The sequence below is a fragment of the Vombatus ursinus genome, unplaced genomic scaffold, assembly GCF_900497805.2.
Source record: "Vombatus ursinus unplaced genomic scaffold, bare-nosed wombat genome assembly UNPS02014864.1, whole genome shotgun sequence".
Lineage (NCBI taxonomy): Eukaryota > Metazoa > Chordata > Mammalia > Diprotodontia > Vombatidae > Vombatus > Vombatus ursinus.
Window position 1 is genome coordinate 1,789,107 of NW_020954642.1, and position 17,043 is coordinate 1,806,149.

General features: G+C 37.1%; 1 protein-coding gene across 1 annotated transcript in view; it reads right to left on the reverse strand.

The window, feature by feature from the left end:
- Positions 1 to 17,043, reverse strand: part of LOC114027950 (cadherin-11) — a 210,847-nt gene that overhangs the window by 23,428 nt on the left and 170,376 nt on the right. Inside the window, exons 6-8 of the mRNA XM_027842097.1 lie at positions 15,938 to 16,105; positions 11,175 to 11,362; positions 4,600 to 4,853 (exon numbers count right to left, since the gene is read on the reverse strand). Coding sequence (XP_027697898.1) covers positions 4,600 to 4,853; positions 11,175 to 11,362; positions 15,938 to 16,105 — 610 coding nt within the window. The remainder of the gene's footprint in view (positions 1 to 4,599; positions 4,854 to 11,174; positions 11,363 to 15,937; positions 16,106 to 17,043) is intronic.

Below are 17,043 nucleotides of genomic sequence, written 5' to 3' on the forward strand. Positions count from 1 at the left end.
TTATGGCCTTAAAATCAATCTCCTTATCTTTATTCATTTCGAGATGCTAACAAAATTTTATGCTAATGCTATTTAATTTCAGACCTATTCACGTAGTTCAGTTCTGAAGAGGAATGAGCCCATGAATAGTGTCAGACGGCTCTAAGTCTGGCTACTCTGCTTACCTATTATTCAGAGCCTTTGGCCATCTAAACTCACTGTATGTTCTCAGTAACTTGATCTCTTTGGGCCTCAGTTTCCTTATCTGTAAAATGAAGTGGTGAAACTAGATAATGTCATAAGGGCCCTTCCAGGTCTAGCATTCTGTTATTGTGAAGTACTTTTCAATTCTAACAATTGATATACTACTATGAACATGTCAATTCCAATCTCAGTGGTTCCCCTGGAAACTTTACATCCCTAAATTAACCTTTCAGTGAGGTATTTACGGACTTTCTGTCCTGTTCACTCAGCTATGCAGGGTTTCCTAGAAAGAAGTCCCAGTACAGTTTTAAGTTTACTAATGCTTAAGTTCAAATTTTTAAACTAAAAGTTTAATTTTATTAAAGTTTAAAACTGCACTAGGGTTTTTGAGACACCCTGCAATTGCACCAGTAGTAGATTATATTTATGTAACGTTTAGTTATGATAAGCACATGGTAGAGTGGGGTTTTACAGGTATCATTTTAGCCATTTCACAGATCGGGAAACTCGGACTCAAAGGAAGCATCTCTTCCATGGCACTCCAACAACTAAATTTCAGAGCTGGAAATGAATCCAGATCTCCTGACTCAGTTAGCGCTTTTTTTTTTCTTCAATCTACTCTATCACACTGCCTCTCTAACAATCTGTGATCTAAGATTCTTTCCAGTTCCGAAATGCTAGGATACTGTGATTCAAAGGGAGGTGTTTGGCCCACATTCATTTTGAATTTAGATGCCGCACTTGGCTAGAAAACTTGAGAGTAAGCTGCAGAATCTAAATGGATAAAGAAGTGAACTGGGTCAGAAAACACTCCTTCATATTAATTGTTTCCCTACAATAGTACTCAGGAAAAGGCCATTAATAGACTTATTGGATGAATTATTCATTCCCTAAAAATAGTTGACAGCCCTGGCCCTTAAGAGAAAATGAGAATAGGAAAGCTGTATCCGAAAGGGCTCTTTTTATTGAACTCTAAGAACTAACTCATCAAAAAACACATTTCTATAGCTCCAAGGAGCATACTGGGAAGATGATATTGGACAGGATATCTGCCCTCAAGGAGCTGACAGTCTAGTTGGGGGACATGAGGTATGAATACATAGTGAATACATAAAGAGTAGGGTTAGAGTATGAGAAGTGGACACAAATGAGGAGTCATGGGTTTGGATCTTTTGTTTTGATGATTGTCTAATGTAAGTGATTTCCCCCCATTAAATTGACCATGTCACCAGAGATATTGTACCAGAGAGAAACAATGCACTCAGCAAGGAGTAGAGTGATGTGACAAGGGCAGAAGAATGTAGACAATCACTCAAAGAAAGAGACAGCTTCAGAGATCGTGACCTTTCATGTCAGAGAAGATTGGTAGAGACCCTGTCCCCAAAGGGAACTACGTGAACAACCTATGAAGAGAGACAAGAGTTCCAGTTCCAGGAATTGTGAGTTAGCCCTTTGCCATACTTTTCCTTCAGACATATACCTCACTACCATGTAAATTTGACCCTGTGCTTCCTAGAGATACTGTGTGTATTTGATAGTGCACATGCCACAAGTTCTGGGGGGAATATTTTGTACTAACTCTTCTTGCTATCTTAGTAAATGTCTTTGCTAAAAGATGAGTAAGTCTACTGTCTCATTATTAAGATGAAGAACACTAAGGAGAGCTCAGGAATTACTTTAGTTTGTATGGCCATCCACATAGTGATCACCTGAATTAGGGGAACTGGCCACCTCCTGGGGCTCCAAATGTGGGTAACTGTGAGGAATAATCCAGAGGGCATGTCACACTCATGTTCTGTCAAGGTTTGCTTTAATTGTCCCCTTCCCTACAAAACCATTTCTGAGAAACCAACTTCTAAATGTTGTCTACCATCTGAAATTATCTTCTATTTACTTATCTGTGTGCATGTTATATTTCCCTAATAGACTGTAGGTTTCTTGACATTGAGGGTTACTTTGTATTTGTCCTTCTATCCCCAGTACCTTACACAAAGTATAATAGGAATACTGATTTAGATTTGTGAGAGATGTTAGAGTCAATCAAAATGATGATTTTATAGATAATGAGACTAGGGCCCAGAGTAGGATTAATTGATTTGACCAATGTCTCACGAATAATAAATGGAAGACTGAGTATTCAAACCCAGGTCCTTTGATGCCAAATATAGGACCCTTCCCATTGTAATACAGTGTTTTCCCACAGAGCAGGTACTTAATATATACTGGTTGAATTGAGGAATCAATTTTAATGGAAGCCGTAATATCTCTACAGCAATAATAAGCCAGTAATTTGGCATCGCAGTGATGGAACATCTAGATATTAAATTCGATCCACTATTGGACTTGGATTCTTAACTGCAGTACACAATAGAGTGAAAGGAATATGCACAATTATGGTTATAGAAATTGTGAAAAGAAGTGACCATGCAGAACCTGACCTAAGTAATTAGGAACACAATCAAAGGATCTCAACATCGAATGGGACCTCAGCTCTTATCTAGTCCAACCCACATCTGAACAAGATTCCCTACTACAACAGCCCTTGTGAGTGATCATTCAACCTCAGCTTACCCCCGTCAGTGACAAGGAACTCAATTCCTCCTCAGTATTGCCCCCCTCCTCCAATTCCCCAGGCCTGGTTATTTCCTTTTTACTCTAAATATATGTTGAACTGATATGTGTCTTTCTACAACTTTCATTCACATGTCTGCTTTCTGGGAACACACAGAGCAAGAAGAAGAGCATTTCATCAAATATTGGAAGAAAAGCCATGCTCCCCAGTAAGTCTTCTCTTTGTACATCATGGCGTTTTTGCCAAGGGAAAACTTGTTTGAAAGATCACATGGGGAGAAGTGAAAAGTTCTTTAAAGGGGTTAGAGTTACTGATGGATTATCCCATGCTTTTAGGCAAGGGAGACGAATATCCTCTCAATTAGGAAAAGTCCTTCCAAGGAGATTTTAGCATGCATACCCTGCAATCGATTTCTACGAGTCTGAATTTTTTTTTTCCTTAGGTGTGATCTCCACCCCTTTCTTGCATCTTAACATCATTTTCTGATTTGCAAATTGAGACTGTCTTCATGCAGAGGATTTTAAAGACCTTTCTCAGTGTTCTCTACCTTTTATAACCCTCATCTCTTAAGCAAGCCTGTTAGTTTTCATATTCAAATCTTAACTCATTTATTCCTCTGTTTTGGCTTCTCTCCAACTCTCCAATTATCCATGCACATCCAGACTAAGCCTACACCTTTAACAGAACCCTAACCAAACCAACATCCAGCAAAGTAACTGTTGCCCTTCTTTTTACGACAACAAACTTCATTTCAAGTTTGTTTTCTTAGACAATAGAACTTTAAAAATAATATTTTGCTTTCATTTTTATTTTTTGGTTTGTGTTGTCCCTCACTCCCATATATGTATATATGTGTGTGTATACATGTGTGTGTATGTATGCATGTATGTATATATGTATATAGGGGTGTGTATGGATATGTATGTGTATATATGTATATGCATATGCATATATATATATATGATTGCATGTATTATCACTAATATCATCACTCCTTGGTCAGGCATTGAATAACCTCCATAAGATAGTACCATCCCACATTTCCCAACTTGCCTTATACTAATCCTATTCACACATTCTCTAGTACAAGCAGACTGAATGAATTTTGTATCCATCAAACCCAGATCTGTACTTTCCTGGTTCTGTGTTCATTCTAATTATTAGAATGTCCTACCAGTCTTTATTTTCTCATTGAATTCTCAATCATTCTCTAAAGTCCAACTCAAATGCCACTTACTGTTTCAAGCCTTCTGTGATTCCTTCCCTTTGATTGTGACCTTTACCCACTCAAAGCTTATACAGGACTTTGTAGCTTTATGGCCAACTAATGAAATACTGTGCATTGTAGTTACCTAGTCTTGTATCCCATGTTCTACAGAGTCTATAAGATCCATTAGGCAAGAACCGCATCTTGGCTTAAGTTTATATCTCCATCAGTTCCCAATGCATTTTTTTGCATGCAATAGGTACTTAATAAGTGCTTCCCTGAAATGAATTTTGCTTTACTAGAGCTCTAAGAGATAGGATGGGTAAGTATTATCTTACCCACTATCACAACTAAGGATGATACCAAACAGAACAGTTGCATTCCTTGCCCATAGTCATTGCCAAAGGGGCCTAGTTAGTAACAGAATCAGATGCCATGTCACCTAAGTCCGGGTCCAATATTCCCTCGAGTATTATCATACTAGCTTGCCTTATGCTTGAGAGCCTTGAGGTCAATTTCCCCAAAGAATCTATTTACACATGCCCAATTTCTGCTATTTTCTCTTCAAACAATAGCCCCCAAATCATCTGCCGGCACCTGGTATACTGAGATCACAAGCTTTAGAGCATAGACATACCTGATGGGGCTACCGGCAGCATCAGGGTCTTTGGCATGGACTCTACCAACAATAGTACCAGCAGCTGCATTTTCTTGGACTTCATGAATATAACTGGGTGCTAAAAACATTGGCGGCTCATCAGCATCTTCCACTGCAATCTTCACTGTCACTGTGTCCTTAAATGGTCCATTGCTGATGAACTTAGGATCAATGTGAACATTTGCAGCCTCCACCTTTAGACTGTAAGCTTTTTTGGTTTCAAAATCTACGGGCTGGTAAGAGAAAGAATATCATGCATCATTGCATTAGAAAATGCTGTAAGTCCTTCATTTTACAGATGAAAAAGATGAGGCTCAGAAAAGTGATGTCCTTTACCCAAGTAAATATCAGAACCAGAGCTCAAACCTAGGCCCATTGCTTCCATTTCCAATGCGTCTTCAATTATATTATCTACTCACCATCTAATTAGAGGGTTGGTCACATTCAGCTTATTATAAAAGGCACTATATTCTCAACTAGATGGGATGTGTTCTTGGGTTGTGAACATATATATATATATATATATATACATATATATGAAAAGACATATTGATAGATATAGATGTATGCACATATGTCTATATCTCTACACATATACACATGCAACATTTTTGGCATCATCTCAAAACTTAGCTTCTGAAACTATTACCCCTTTCTCTTTGCTGTGTTTTCATGACAGTGAAGTCTCCTGGTTCTAGACATCCATGTTTTCCTTCTCATTTTTTTTAATTTTTTTTCTGGCTTATAGTGTGTGTACTACTTTTCTTTGGTTAGGTACATTTCAGAGTTCTATCTCATGCTTTCTTTTCTTTCTACACTTCTTCCTTGGTGATCTTAGCAGCTTCTATGATCTCAGTTATTATTTCTATGCAGAGTACCCCTCAAATCTTTATACCTATGCCTCATCTCTCTCCAGAGCTGTAATAACACATAACCAATTGCCTGCTGAACATCTATAGCTGGATGTGTCAAAGAACATCAAATTAAACATGTTAAAACCTAAGTCTTCCCACTGTGAACTGCTGCCTCCCTGAAAAAAACCCCAACAACCACCACTATGTTTTTTTTTTCTTATAATTTTGCTTCTGAGACCACAATGATTTTTTTAAGGCAACTGGGGCTAAGTGACTTGCCCAGGGTCACATAGCTAGTAAGTGTCAAGAGTATTTGGTCTGAGGCCAGATTTGAACTACTGACTTCAGGGCCAGTGCTCTGTTCTCTGTGCCACCTATCTGCCCCCCACAATGAGTTCTCCAGTTACTTAAGTCCATAACTTCAGAGTCATCTTGAACTTGTCATTTTCCCTCATTCACCATATACAACCAGTTTATCAGTTTCCAGGTTCCTTTGTTGATTGTATCCCCACATTATATTTCATACCTATATGTTTTTTTTTTCCATTCAAACAGTTACCACTTTAGTTTAGGCCCTGACTACATCTTGATTAGACTATTAGAAGAGCCTTCTAATAGTTTTCCTGATATGTAGTCTGTCCCCACTATAATTCATCCCCCAATCAGCTGCTAACTTTAAATGCCCAAGGTACAGGTCTGACTACGTCCCTTCCCTGCTCCAGAAATCTTATTCTCTAGGGGAAAAAAAAAACCACATACACTGCTCTGTTTAGCATTTGAAGCCTTTCACACTTTGGCTGCAACCTATCTTTCCATACAGATCTTATAATATTTTTCATCATGTAAAGTATTTCATCATGTAGTCTACATTCTAGCCAAACTGCTGTTCCTCATAGACTGACGTTGGCATCTGCCATTTGCACAGGCCATCCTCCATGCTAGGAATGCCCTTTCTTCTAATTTCTACCTCATAGAATGCTTGCTTTCCTTCAAAGGCCTTCTCAAGTACCACTTCATGAAGGAGGCCTTTCATGAAATAATGGAGGAGAAAACATCTATTAAGTGCTTACTATGTGCCAGACATTGTGATAAATGCAAGGAATAGAAAAAAAATACATACTATATATATATATATGCATGTATATATACCTATTTTCTATGAGATTATTTCTCATAGGAAAAGACTATGTTTGAAGGGAATTTATGGCTAGGAGAGGTTTTTTTGGGAAGGGGAGCCGTGGGAGAGTGAATGGAGTCATAGGAGAATTGATTGATATACTCTTGCAAGGAATGGAAGTATTATGATTCCTGTTTCCAGAACTAGAGATGGAAAGATGTCAGGAGGTGACCTGTGGGTCAAATGACTAGTCTAATTATGGCTGCTGCTCACCAATCAGAAGCCCAGGGCACATGGATGGAGTTGGAATTGGAGTTCCAGGCTGCAGGTGGAGGTCAGAGGGCAGGAGCATGGCACCAAGATGACTGTAGGGCATACATATTTACATATGCACATGTTTGCTATCCCCTGGTAGAATGGAAGCTACTTGAGGGCAAAAGCAATTTCATTTTTATACTTGTATACTCACAGGCTGTTACACTGATATATTATTGGCACTTAACAAATGTTTCTTAATTAATTGGAATAACAATGGCTTCCATCACGTAGTGGGTACTGATGCTAATTGACTGACTCCTCCCTTTTTTGGTCAATTATTCCAATATTTTATATATTTTCTTATACTCTTTTCTTCTATGTCCTAACATTCTACAGTCTAAGATTCTTTCGAGTTCTGACATTATAAGTTCTACCTTTCAGTGTTCTCAGGTCTTTTCCAGGGGGGGATATTTCCCTAAAGGTAATGTTCTCATTACCAAAAGCTATATATCCCGTAATCACCCTAGCTTGTTATAAAGGTATTAAGAATTTAATGTGTGGGCTTCAGATATTAAATTATATTAACTGGTTCATTAAGAACTAATTGTTGCCTTATAATTTAGATAGATAATAGATATTTTTAATAACAATTTGCTCTCTTAAACACTTATTTGAGGAAAAGAAAACCAATCTTCAATTATCAAACAGTCAGGTGAAGCCCTTCAAGGTGTTCTTGTTTAATTTCCAGGTGTTGATCTACATAATCGTTTCCTCTGTCCCCAAGTATCCAATTTTTCTCAGGAGGAAAACATATTGGCCATCTGGGATCTGATAGAGTATATAGACTTGAAGATTTAAGTGCAAGAATGATGATGCCAAGTCAAATTTTGACTCTTTCACTCTTATTCTCTATGATGTTGGGTAAGTGACTTCCTTTCATTAAGCCTCAGTTTCCTTATCTATCAAAAGAGCAGTTGGTCTAGATGATCTTTGAGTTTCCAAGTCCTATGATCCCTACTGGCTAAGAATGGTGATTGGAGTGTTGGATAAAAAGTACAGGCAAAGTAGAACAATTCTCTGGGGCTTTAAATATTTGTAAATCACTTTCCTTAAAACAAATACATAAGGGAGACCGTACAAGTATTATCCTTTGCATTTTGTAGATAAGGAAACTGCTCCCCAGAGATGATAAACAACATGGAGATAACATAGCTTGTTGATTGTAGAGGCAATGGTCAAAAATAAAATTCCAGAAGTTCAGGCCAACAATGTCTTCTCTACCCAAGAAATTCCAGTGGCTCCCTTCTTCCTTAGGATAAAATACATCTTTTTTTTTTTTCAACATCTATGTTTTAAAGGCCGTTCATAAACTGAATCCAGAGAATTTTTTTTCCAGCTTGTGGAGTATTCTTTCTTTTCATGCACAATATGTTTCAACTGAACTGGCCAACTTGCTGTTCTCTGCACACAGAATTTCATCCCCTTTTTCTAGGCCTTTAAACAAGTGACTTCCCATTACCATTCTTTGATTCTCTCCCCATTCATCTCCATCCTTTAAACATGCTATTCCCCCCAAAACTCAGCTTAAAGGTCATTTCCTTCAAGGATCCTTTCCTAAATCTTCAAATTGTTACTATCTCTACTCCCTCAAAAAAGTCACTGTATTAAATGTTTTGCACAATCTATCCTATTTTTATCTGTGAATCCAATGTATCTTCCTGGTAGAATGTAAGCTCCTTAAGGGTAGGGACTGTCTCACTTTTACATTCATATTTAGAGTGAATAGCGCAGGAAGTGGCCAATAAAATAGTAAGTATTAGGCATTTAAATGTTTGCTGATTGAAATTCACTTTATGTTTTTTTAATAACTTTCCTACTTTTTACTTTGAATTTCCAAACCGTGTAGTACAAGCTGAGACAAAGGTTCTTTAATAAATTAAATAACAGTAGCCACCACCTTAATCTTAAATGGTTGCTTTTTAGAAAATTGTTCCTTCACTTGGAATAAACACACTGAATTAGAGGAGAAGAATGTGCAGATTAATCATATGCAGGGAGCTCATTTGCAATGTTGGAGCTCCATGGGGTGATTTAAATGTTTCAAGATCGTAGAGACACTGTGTGTTTATGCCCTGAATGCATTGAAAACAAGTGACAACCTTTGCTCAACCAACCATCCAATTACATCCAGAGTGAAGAATGGGATTGAGGACTAGTGTATGTCAAGTGCTCATATGTCAGTGTCAAGCACAAAGACGAGTAATATTAATTAGTAAGGGAAGCTGACAGTATCATGCCAGATGTCATTATTATGGCCATCATTTCACAGTGGAAAACTCTGAAGTATTTCTATTGCATCAGGCACATAGGTGCTTGGAGGGAGGAATATTCTATACACTGATCTTTTTATCTATGGGGCAGCTAGATGGTACAGTGCATAGAGCTCCAGGCCTGGAGTCAGGAAGACCTGAGTTCAAATTTGGTCCCAGATGCTCACTATGTGACCCTGGTCAAATCACTTAACTCTGTTTGCCTCAGTTTCTTCACCTGTAAAATGAGCTGGAGATGGAAATGGCAAATCATTCTAGTATTTTTGCCAAGAAAACCCTAAATGGGGTCACAAAGAGTTGGGCACAAGTGAACAACAACAAAATAAAATGGTATACCAGTTACACTACCTTCTATAGGTTGCTGTGGGAAAATTGTTTTGCAAACATAAAATCTATAGAAACCTAAGCTGTTATTATTATTAATGTTGTTGTTATAATTTATTTATCTAAAACCATTTTCAAAATTATCAGAATTAGAGAAGAAAGTGACACAAAGGATCACTGATATCAAATGACTTTTCAAATGTCACTCAACCAACTTCCCACCACCTCCACACATTTGGACTAGACTGTATCATGAACCCAGGAAACCTCATTATTGGGAACATTATCATCCTGAGAGTTTGCATCAGCCTTGGTCACATTCTGATTTAAGAGTGGGGCAAAGACCTCCTACCCAAGCCTCCATTTAAAAAGAGCTCCTCAGACAGCCGTCTCTTGATTTTCCACTAGCTTCACTTCTTGTCCTAGACTCCATCATATCCTTTGCCTGGGGACCTTCTTTAACCCCTTTCAATTTCCTTTCATGTACTGTCTTCTCACATTAGCCTGAGAGTTCCTTGAGGGCAGGTTCTGCATTTTACTTTTCTAGTGCTTAGTACAGTGCCTGGCACATAGAAAGCGCTTAATAGATGTTTACCGACTGACTAAATGGCAGAGCTGGGATCGGAAACTACATTTTCTGAGTACAGATTCAATAATCTTTCCACAAAAACAGGACTTCAATTCTCTAGGTTTCACCTCTCTGCTTTCCTTAATCTCTTTCTTCTTTGTAATTGAGGTATTTTCATCTGATTTCTTTTTTTTTCACTACTCCTTAATTTTTTTTTCAAATCTAAATCTAACTCTCAAAGTTCTGCATAGATTAAAAACCCAACATTATTCACCTGTTCCTCCATAACCAGCAACTTCCTCATCCTTTCAGTTCCAGTTGACCTCAATATTGCTTTTTCCATCTCCTACTTCTTTATTGATTCTTCAAATTAATTTTTATCAGTGTTACAATCCAATTTTCACCATTACCCACTGTATCTTAATATTCATGGAGCACTATCTAGTTGAAAATGAATACTTGATTAAAACCAAGGTAACCCTAACACTCAATTCTGATTTTATGCCAAATATGCTTTGAAGATTGAAAGGTGTTGATTTTGCAAGTGGTAAATCAGTTTCAAAAATGAGTTATAGAATATAGTATAATTGTGTCATAATTTTAAAATGAAATTTATTTGATTTCTCTTGTAAAAGCTCCTCTTTTCTCTGTAGTCCTATAAGAGTAGCAGTTGTAGACATGTGGTCCAGGGACCCCTCAGGATGCCTAAAACCCTTTCAGGAGATCTATGAGGTAAGAACTACTTTCCTAATAATACTATGATTTTTTGACTTCTCATATGGTAAATATTGATAGCTATAACCAACATCAAAAAAGCTATTTGGGATCCTCAGTAATTTAATAATGGAATCCTGAGACCAAAATTTTGAGAACCACTATTGTAGATGAATCATTAGTCCACCCCAATGGCAAGTGATAGTTGGCATTAAGGGTCAGTTTCATGAATGAATCTAAACTATTTGCACATACTCTGGTTAATCCCAGTTTATTCTGGGGCACAATTTATTCTAGATTTATCAGGGGAAGATGATAGAGGGGAAGAACTCATTACTTGGGGTGAATGTTCACATCAAGATAGGTGAGAACATTCTGCCTCTTCTCACCTTCTTGAGTTTCACCACACCTTCCTGGGTTTCATAATCTGTTGAAATTTCAAACAGCTCCATACCATCCCCATCAATGATATTATAGGTTACTAAGCCATTTTCTCCAATATCTGGGTCTTTGGCCTTCAGTCTTCCTACTTCTTCTCCTGGCACAGCTGCTTCTGACACAGACATCTGGTATACACCTAGAAGGAAAAGAAATAAGTTTTTGTCTTGTTTTGTTGATACTGAAAGACATCTTGCTTTGATATTTCAGTGTGATTCTCACTCCACCATCACCTATCCCAGTGCCTTCATACCTTAGAAGACAATTCTTAATGAGGAGCTCTGGTTTAAAAAAAAAATCTATCTTTTGCTGGTCAGCATTCAGGTTATGGGTATCTTTCCAATTAGTCTTGTCCTCAGGGGACAGAAACACAGCTTAAAACTTTTTTCATATTGAAAGGGTCTATCATAGTATGAACACTGGCCCATAACTTTTGAAAAGGCAGTTTCATCTCCATACTACCATGAGCCTTTCAAGGAGGTCTTAAAGGGACATGTAAGAATTTAGAATTCATTGCATTAGTATGTTACAAAGAGGATTTCAAACTCATACGGATTGAGTAAAAAAAAGTAACAAAGGAAAGAAATAAGTAAATATGAAACAAATGTTCTGTTGCAGATGTCAGCTGATGCTTTGAAGGAATAGATTATTTGAAGACTAGCAGAGGCATGGTAGGTGGTACTATGGAAAACTATAGTGTCCTAAGGTACATTTAGGATAGAAAAAAATTCTCATGAACATTGCAAATCAGGAAATAATTGCATTCCTACACACATATTCTGCATATATAATTCTTTTAACAAAATATGCATTTAATAAATTCTTTCCATGAATTCAATAATAATTATAAGAATATATATTAACTAATAATTATTCAATACTATTAATACTCCTAATAATTCTGTTCTAATTTGGTTCCACCTTAGATGGCAGATTGAGCAAGAATTATCTCTCCCTTCTTATATAAACATTGATTAGCAAATGACAAGACCCAAGAATTAATTACAGAAGCCACCTTCTGTCTCCTATGATTATGTGCCTATTAATCACTCTTTCATACATCAATATCTAGAATGTTTGAATAGTAATAACTGCTTAATCAATCAATCAAGTGAGTATCTTCAGCATGTTTAATATTGTGTGAGACACATGGAAATAGAAGAACAATACATGGCATGATCTTTGTAATTAAAAATTTATTTAGGGATGCCAAAACTTATGCAACACAAGACCAAAACGTGTTTAAAAAAAATCAATGAGGAATAAAAAGTGCAGCATATAATCAAATGAAAGAGTGCACAGATCAGATTCTAAATACAATAGAACTTCAAAGAGAAGACAGACTGACCTGATCTACCACTGAGGGGTGTGGTAAAGCAGAGGTTTCAAACACAGGCGAGTGTCAGGAGCCAGATTAATATGTAATTGGGAAATATTTACCAAAAAAAAATAATAGAATATAGATGATGTTAATATGTGATTTTCTAAGTCAATATGAGGCTCTCAGGGATCATTGTGGACTGTTTAGTCTCCTGTGTTTCTATTTAAGTTGGATATTGTTGTTTTAAAGCACTTTACAAACCTTAAAGCTAGCTATAATTATGCTAGCCATTGTATTTTTTTATTTTACTTTTAATCTTACTACTCATGATGTTCTAGATTTTGCTGAACTTTTGGATCATAACAAGACTTAGGACCAGCATATTAAGAGACTGAATTCCAAAGGAATAGTGCTCAGACACAGTGCCCATTGTGGGGGCAGCTGGGCGGCAAAGTGGATAGAGCACCAGGGCCTGGAGTCAGGAAGACTCATCTTGAGTTCAAATCCAGACTCAGACATTTAATAGCTGTGTGACCCTGGGCAAGTCCCTTAATCCTGTTTGCCTCAGTTTTCTCATCTGTAAAATGGGGAGTGAAATGGCAAATCACTCCACTATCTTTGCCAAGAAAACCCCAAATGGGGTCATGAAGAGACTGAAATGATTGAACAACAAGCAGAAGAAGGTTTGATTGTATTCTATCCAACAATGGAGCACTAGGTACTATTGATCCTCTCTTCCTCATGTCTTTTTGTGATGTTGTCCTATAATGTATGCCTCCCTCTCAATCAGAAGTTTCCTTTTGCAGGAGAACCATCTATGCCCTTTTCCCTTTGATTAGGACCACCCTAAGGCTATGTCCTGGGAACTTTCCATTTCTCTCTGCTCCCTCTTCCTCTATCATCTCATTAGGTCCCATTGATTTAATCACCATCACTTTACACAGGATTCCCAAATTTACATACATTTTTAGGCATGATCAACATATTGATCTTTTGTTTGGCTACATGTATTTGTTACAAGGGAGGTTATTTTTAGGGGAGGGAGAGTGAGTTCATGGGTAGTAAAAGATTTAAAAAAAGTATAAGGCCATCAATAAAGTGTTTAAAGTTTTTAGAATGAAATAAAATGTTAGAAGGGGACAAAAACAGGGAAATAAGGCAGTTTTGTTACTATAATACTGCAATATTGAATTGAATATAAATAATGTAATTTAATTTATTAAATTTAATAGAAACTAAAAAAAAATCAATAAACTGATAGGCATCTAGAGTTTTGTAGGGTTTTTTTGTATATTGAAATTTTCACGTTGACACTTACACAATAAAGAAAATTAAAATTTAAAAGTTTTTTTTTAAGTGTACATGCTATCAAAGAATTTACTAAAATCTGGGTAATTTTTGTCAATAGAACTCCCCTCATCCATTAATAACCTGTCAGAAAAGGAAAATTCAGCTGACATGACCTATTTTTGATGAAGTCATGCTACATACACTGCATGCTTTTCTAGATATTGACCAACCATCTCTTTACGATCTGATCCATTGTAAAATAGATTCTCCAGTAATCAAAGTCAAACTTATTGACCTATTTCAGGTAGGTCTCTCTCTGTCTCTCTGTGTCTCTCTGTGTCTCTCTGTGTCTCTCTGTGTCTGTCTCTCTGTGTCTGTCTCTCTCTCTCACCCTCTCTCTCTTTATCTCTCTGCCCCACCCTCCCTGTCATGAGTCTCTGCCTCTCTCTTTTGAAAACTGAGATCTTTGCCTTTCTCAATTCCTATAGCACCTTTCCCATTCTTGGTGATCTTTTGAATATTATTGACAGTGGCTCAACAATCACACCCATAATTTTAATACCTGAGGATGGTGTCTATTTTGCCTATTTTCTACTAAAATACATATTTTTAAAAAACCTTTTTAACATCCTTACTCTGGTGAATCAGGTCTTAAATATATATATCTATATCTCTCTCTCTCTATATCTATATATCTATATCTATCTATCTATCTACATCTATATCTATATCTATATCTATATCTATATCTATATCTATATATTCTTTTCCCCCATATAAATAAAACATAGAAAGTGCATTCTGCAAGTGTGTGGAGACATGAGTGTGAAAGGACAGAAAGACTTGTTTGCAGATTTTGGCATCCATTGATTTGAACAGTACCAAAGAAGTAGTAAAAATAATTGGGGATCAGGAGTTATAGATCTCTGACTCCAATCACAAAAGTATAGCAGCCAAGAAATTTCTTAGTCCAGATATATTGAATTCAGTTCCAGTGATCAGAATTTTTAAAAAAAAGTGAAAAGTATAAATTCTGGGGCTAAATTCATTTATTTGTCACACAAGCATTTATTAAACAACTAACAGACATATGATGTCATGCCATATGCTAGGGATATGAAGACAAAAATGAAATATTCCCTCTCCTCAGGGTCCTAATATTAATATTCTGGCACCGGTTCCAAATAAGGCAGGGGCCTGTGAAATGGACATTGGTCATTGAGGTTTAAGGCCCAGTGTTAACATCTTGCCAAGGAGGTGAGATTTTATCATTTCATAATTCCCCTCTAGACTCTCTCTGTGATGTTTGTAGTCTGCCATTATAGTCTACAATGGCACACTGTACCATTGGAATGATAGTTTCTATGTTTTGATGACCACGTCTCTAATTTCATTGTTGAGTTTCTTCAAACTCCAGCAGATGCCATTTAGTCCTGGTAAATACTTTGAGTTAACTATTACTTTGCCTGGCACATAGTAAGCCCTTATAAGTGTTTGTTGACATGACATTTTTTTTAAGATTATTTTCTATTGACTACTCTTTACTGTAGTATTCCCAACTTGTCCACATCTGGGTCAACTTGAGTGAGTGAGGGGGTGTCCCTAGTACTATCCTCAGACAAAGACATCTATTTCTTAACTGTGTGATCCATTGTGGTTTTTATTTTGGAATGTTCTTTTTACCTCATTATACCTTAATGGGCTCTGACATGTTCTTTACATGGTTCGCTCCCTTTCACAGCTTGAAAGAACTCCTTAGAAAACTCAAAACAAAGACAGAATAGGACTCAGGGATGTTTTATATGGGGATTACAATTCTTGAGCGATCTATGTTATGAGGTTGTTATGATAAATATGAACTAGAAAGAGAAGCTGCTAGGATTATTACTATGATTATTCTTTTTTTCTTCTTTTTTGGCAATTGGGATTAAGTGACTTGCCCAGGGTCACACAGCTAGTAAGTGTCAAGTATTTGGTCTGAGGCCAGATTTGAACTCAGGTCCTTCTGACTTCAGGGCTGGTGCTCTATTCACTGAGCCACCTAGCTGCCCCCAAGATTATTCTTAAAAAAGCAAAATAAAAACAAAAAATCTCAGCACTTACTCTGTGGAAACTTTGGTGGGTTGTCATTGACATCAGTAAGTGTAATTGTCACTTTGGTTGTCCCTGAGAGTCCACCCATGTGTCCGCCCATGTCCTTGGCTTGGATTACAACATGATATTCTTCCTTGGCTTCTCTGTCCATGTTGGGAAGCGCTGTTCTGATTATACCTGTATGAGAAAGGGGAAAATATAGAGAGGATAAACCATCCATCACTTGCCATTTAGAGACACTGCATGAAAATTTTATTCTTCTCTATCTCCCCATCCACATGAACTAAAGGATTATCAATTATCCCTTACAGATACACACAAACACACACACACACACACACACACACACACACACTTCAATACATGCATACATAGATTTTCACATAAATGCTCCAATTACTTATTACAGTTGTCAGGATATTTGGTTGTTTCAGAGAGCAATCACAGGTGCAGCTATGAGCAGTGAGGAGGACAGTCCACTCTGCCCACTGGCTCCATTGTGCTATATCAGCTGTCACATAATGCAGCTGACTATGATAGTATTTCTTTCAGATTATTCAGGGGTGCTAGCTAGTAAGAAGAGTGCTGGTGTGTGGTGGTTTAATGTTGGGTAGAATCTGGCTTCAGAAATGAGCAAACATGGTGTATAATAGGGCTTTGTAATCTGGGCTCCATGAATTTTGGGAGAGAGACAGAGAGAGAGAGAGGCAGAGAGAGAAAGTGAGACAGAGAGACAGACAGAGAGGCAGAGAGACAGAGAGAGACAAAGAGACAGAGACAGAGACAGAGAGTGAGAGACACACAGAGAGACAGAGACTATTTTTCAGCATAATCAGTTCCCTTTGTAATTTAATTTATTTTATGCATTTAAAATCAATATTCTGAAGAAGAACCCAAAAGTTTTAGCAGATTACCAAAGAGGCCCGTGATACACAAATAAAATTGAAAACCTCTCATGAATGGAGTGTATGGTCAGAATCAAAGAAACAAATGAAGAAAGAGACTAAAAAGGCTAAATCTTGGGTCTCCTCTTGTGTTTGAAGATTCTGCTGTACTAATGGATGGTTGCCTCAGCTGCCTACTATAGCTTGGCCTGGATCTAGCTAAACTTCACT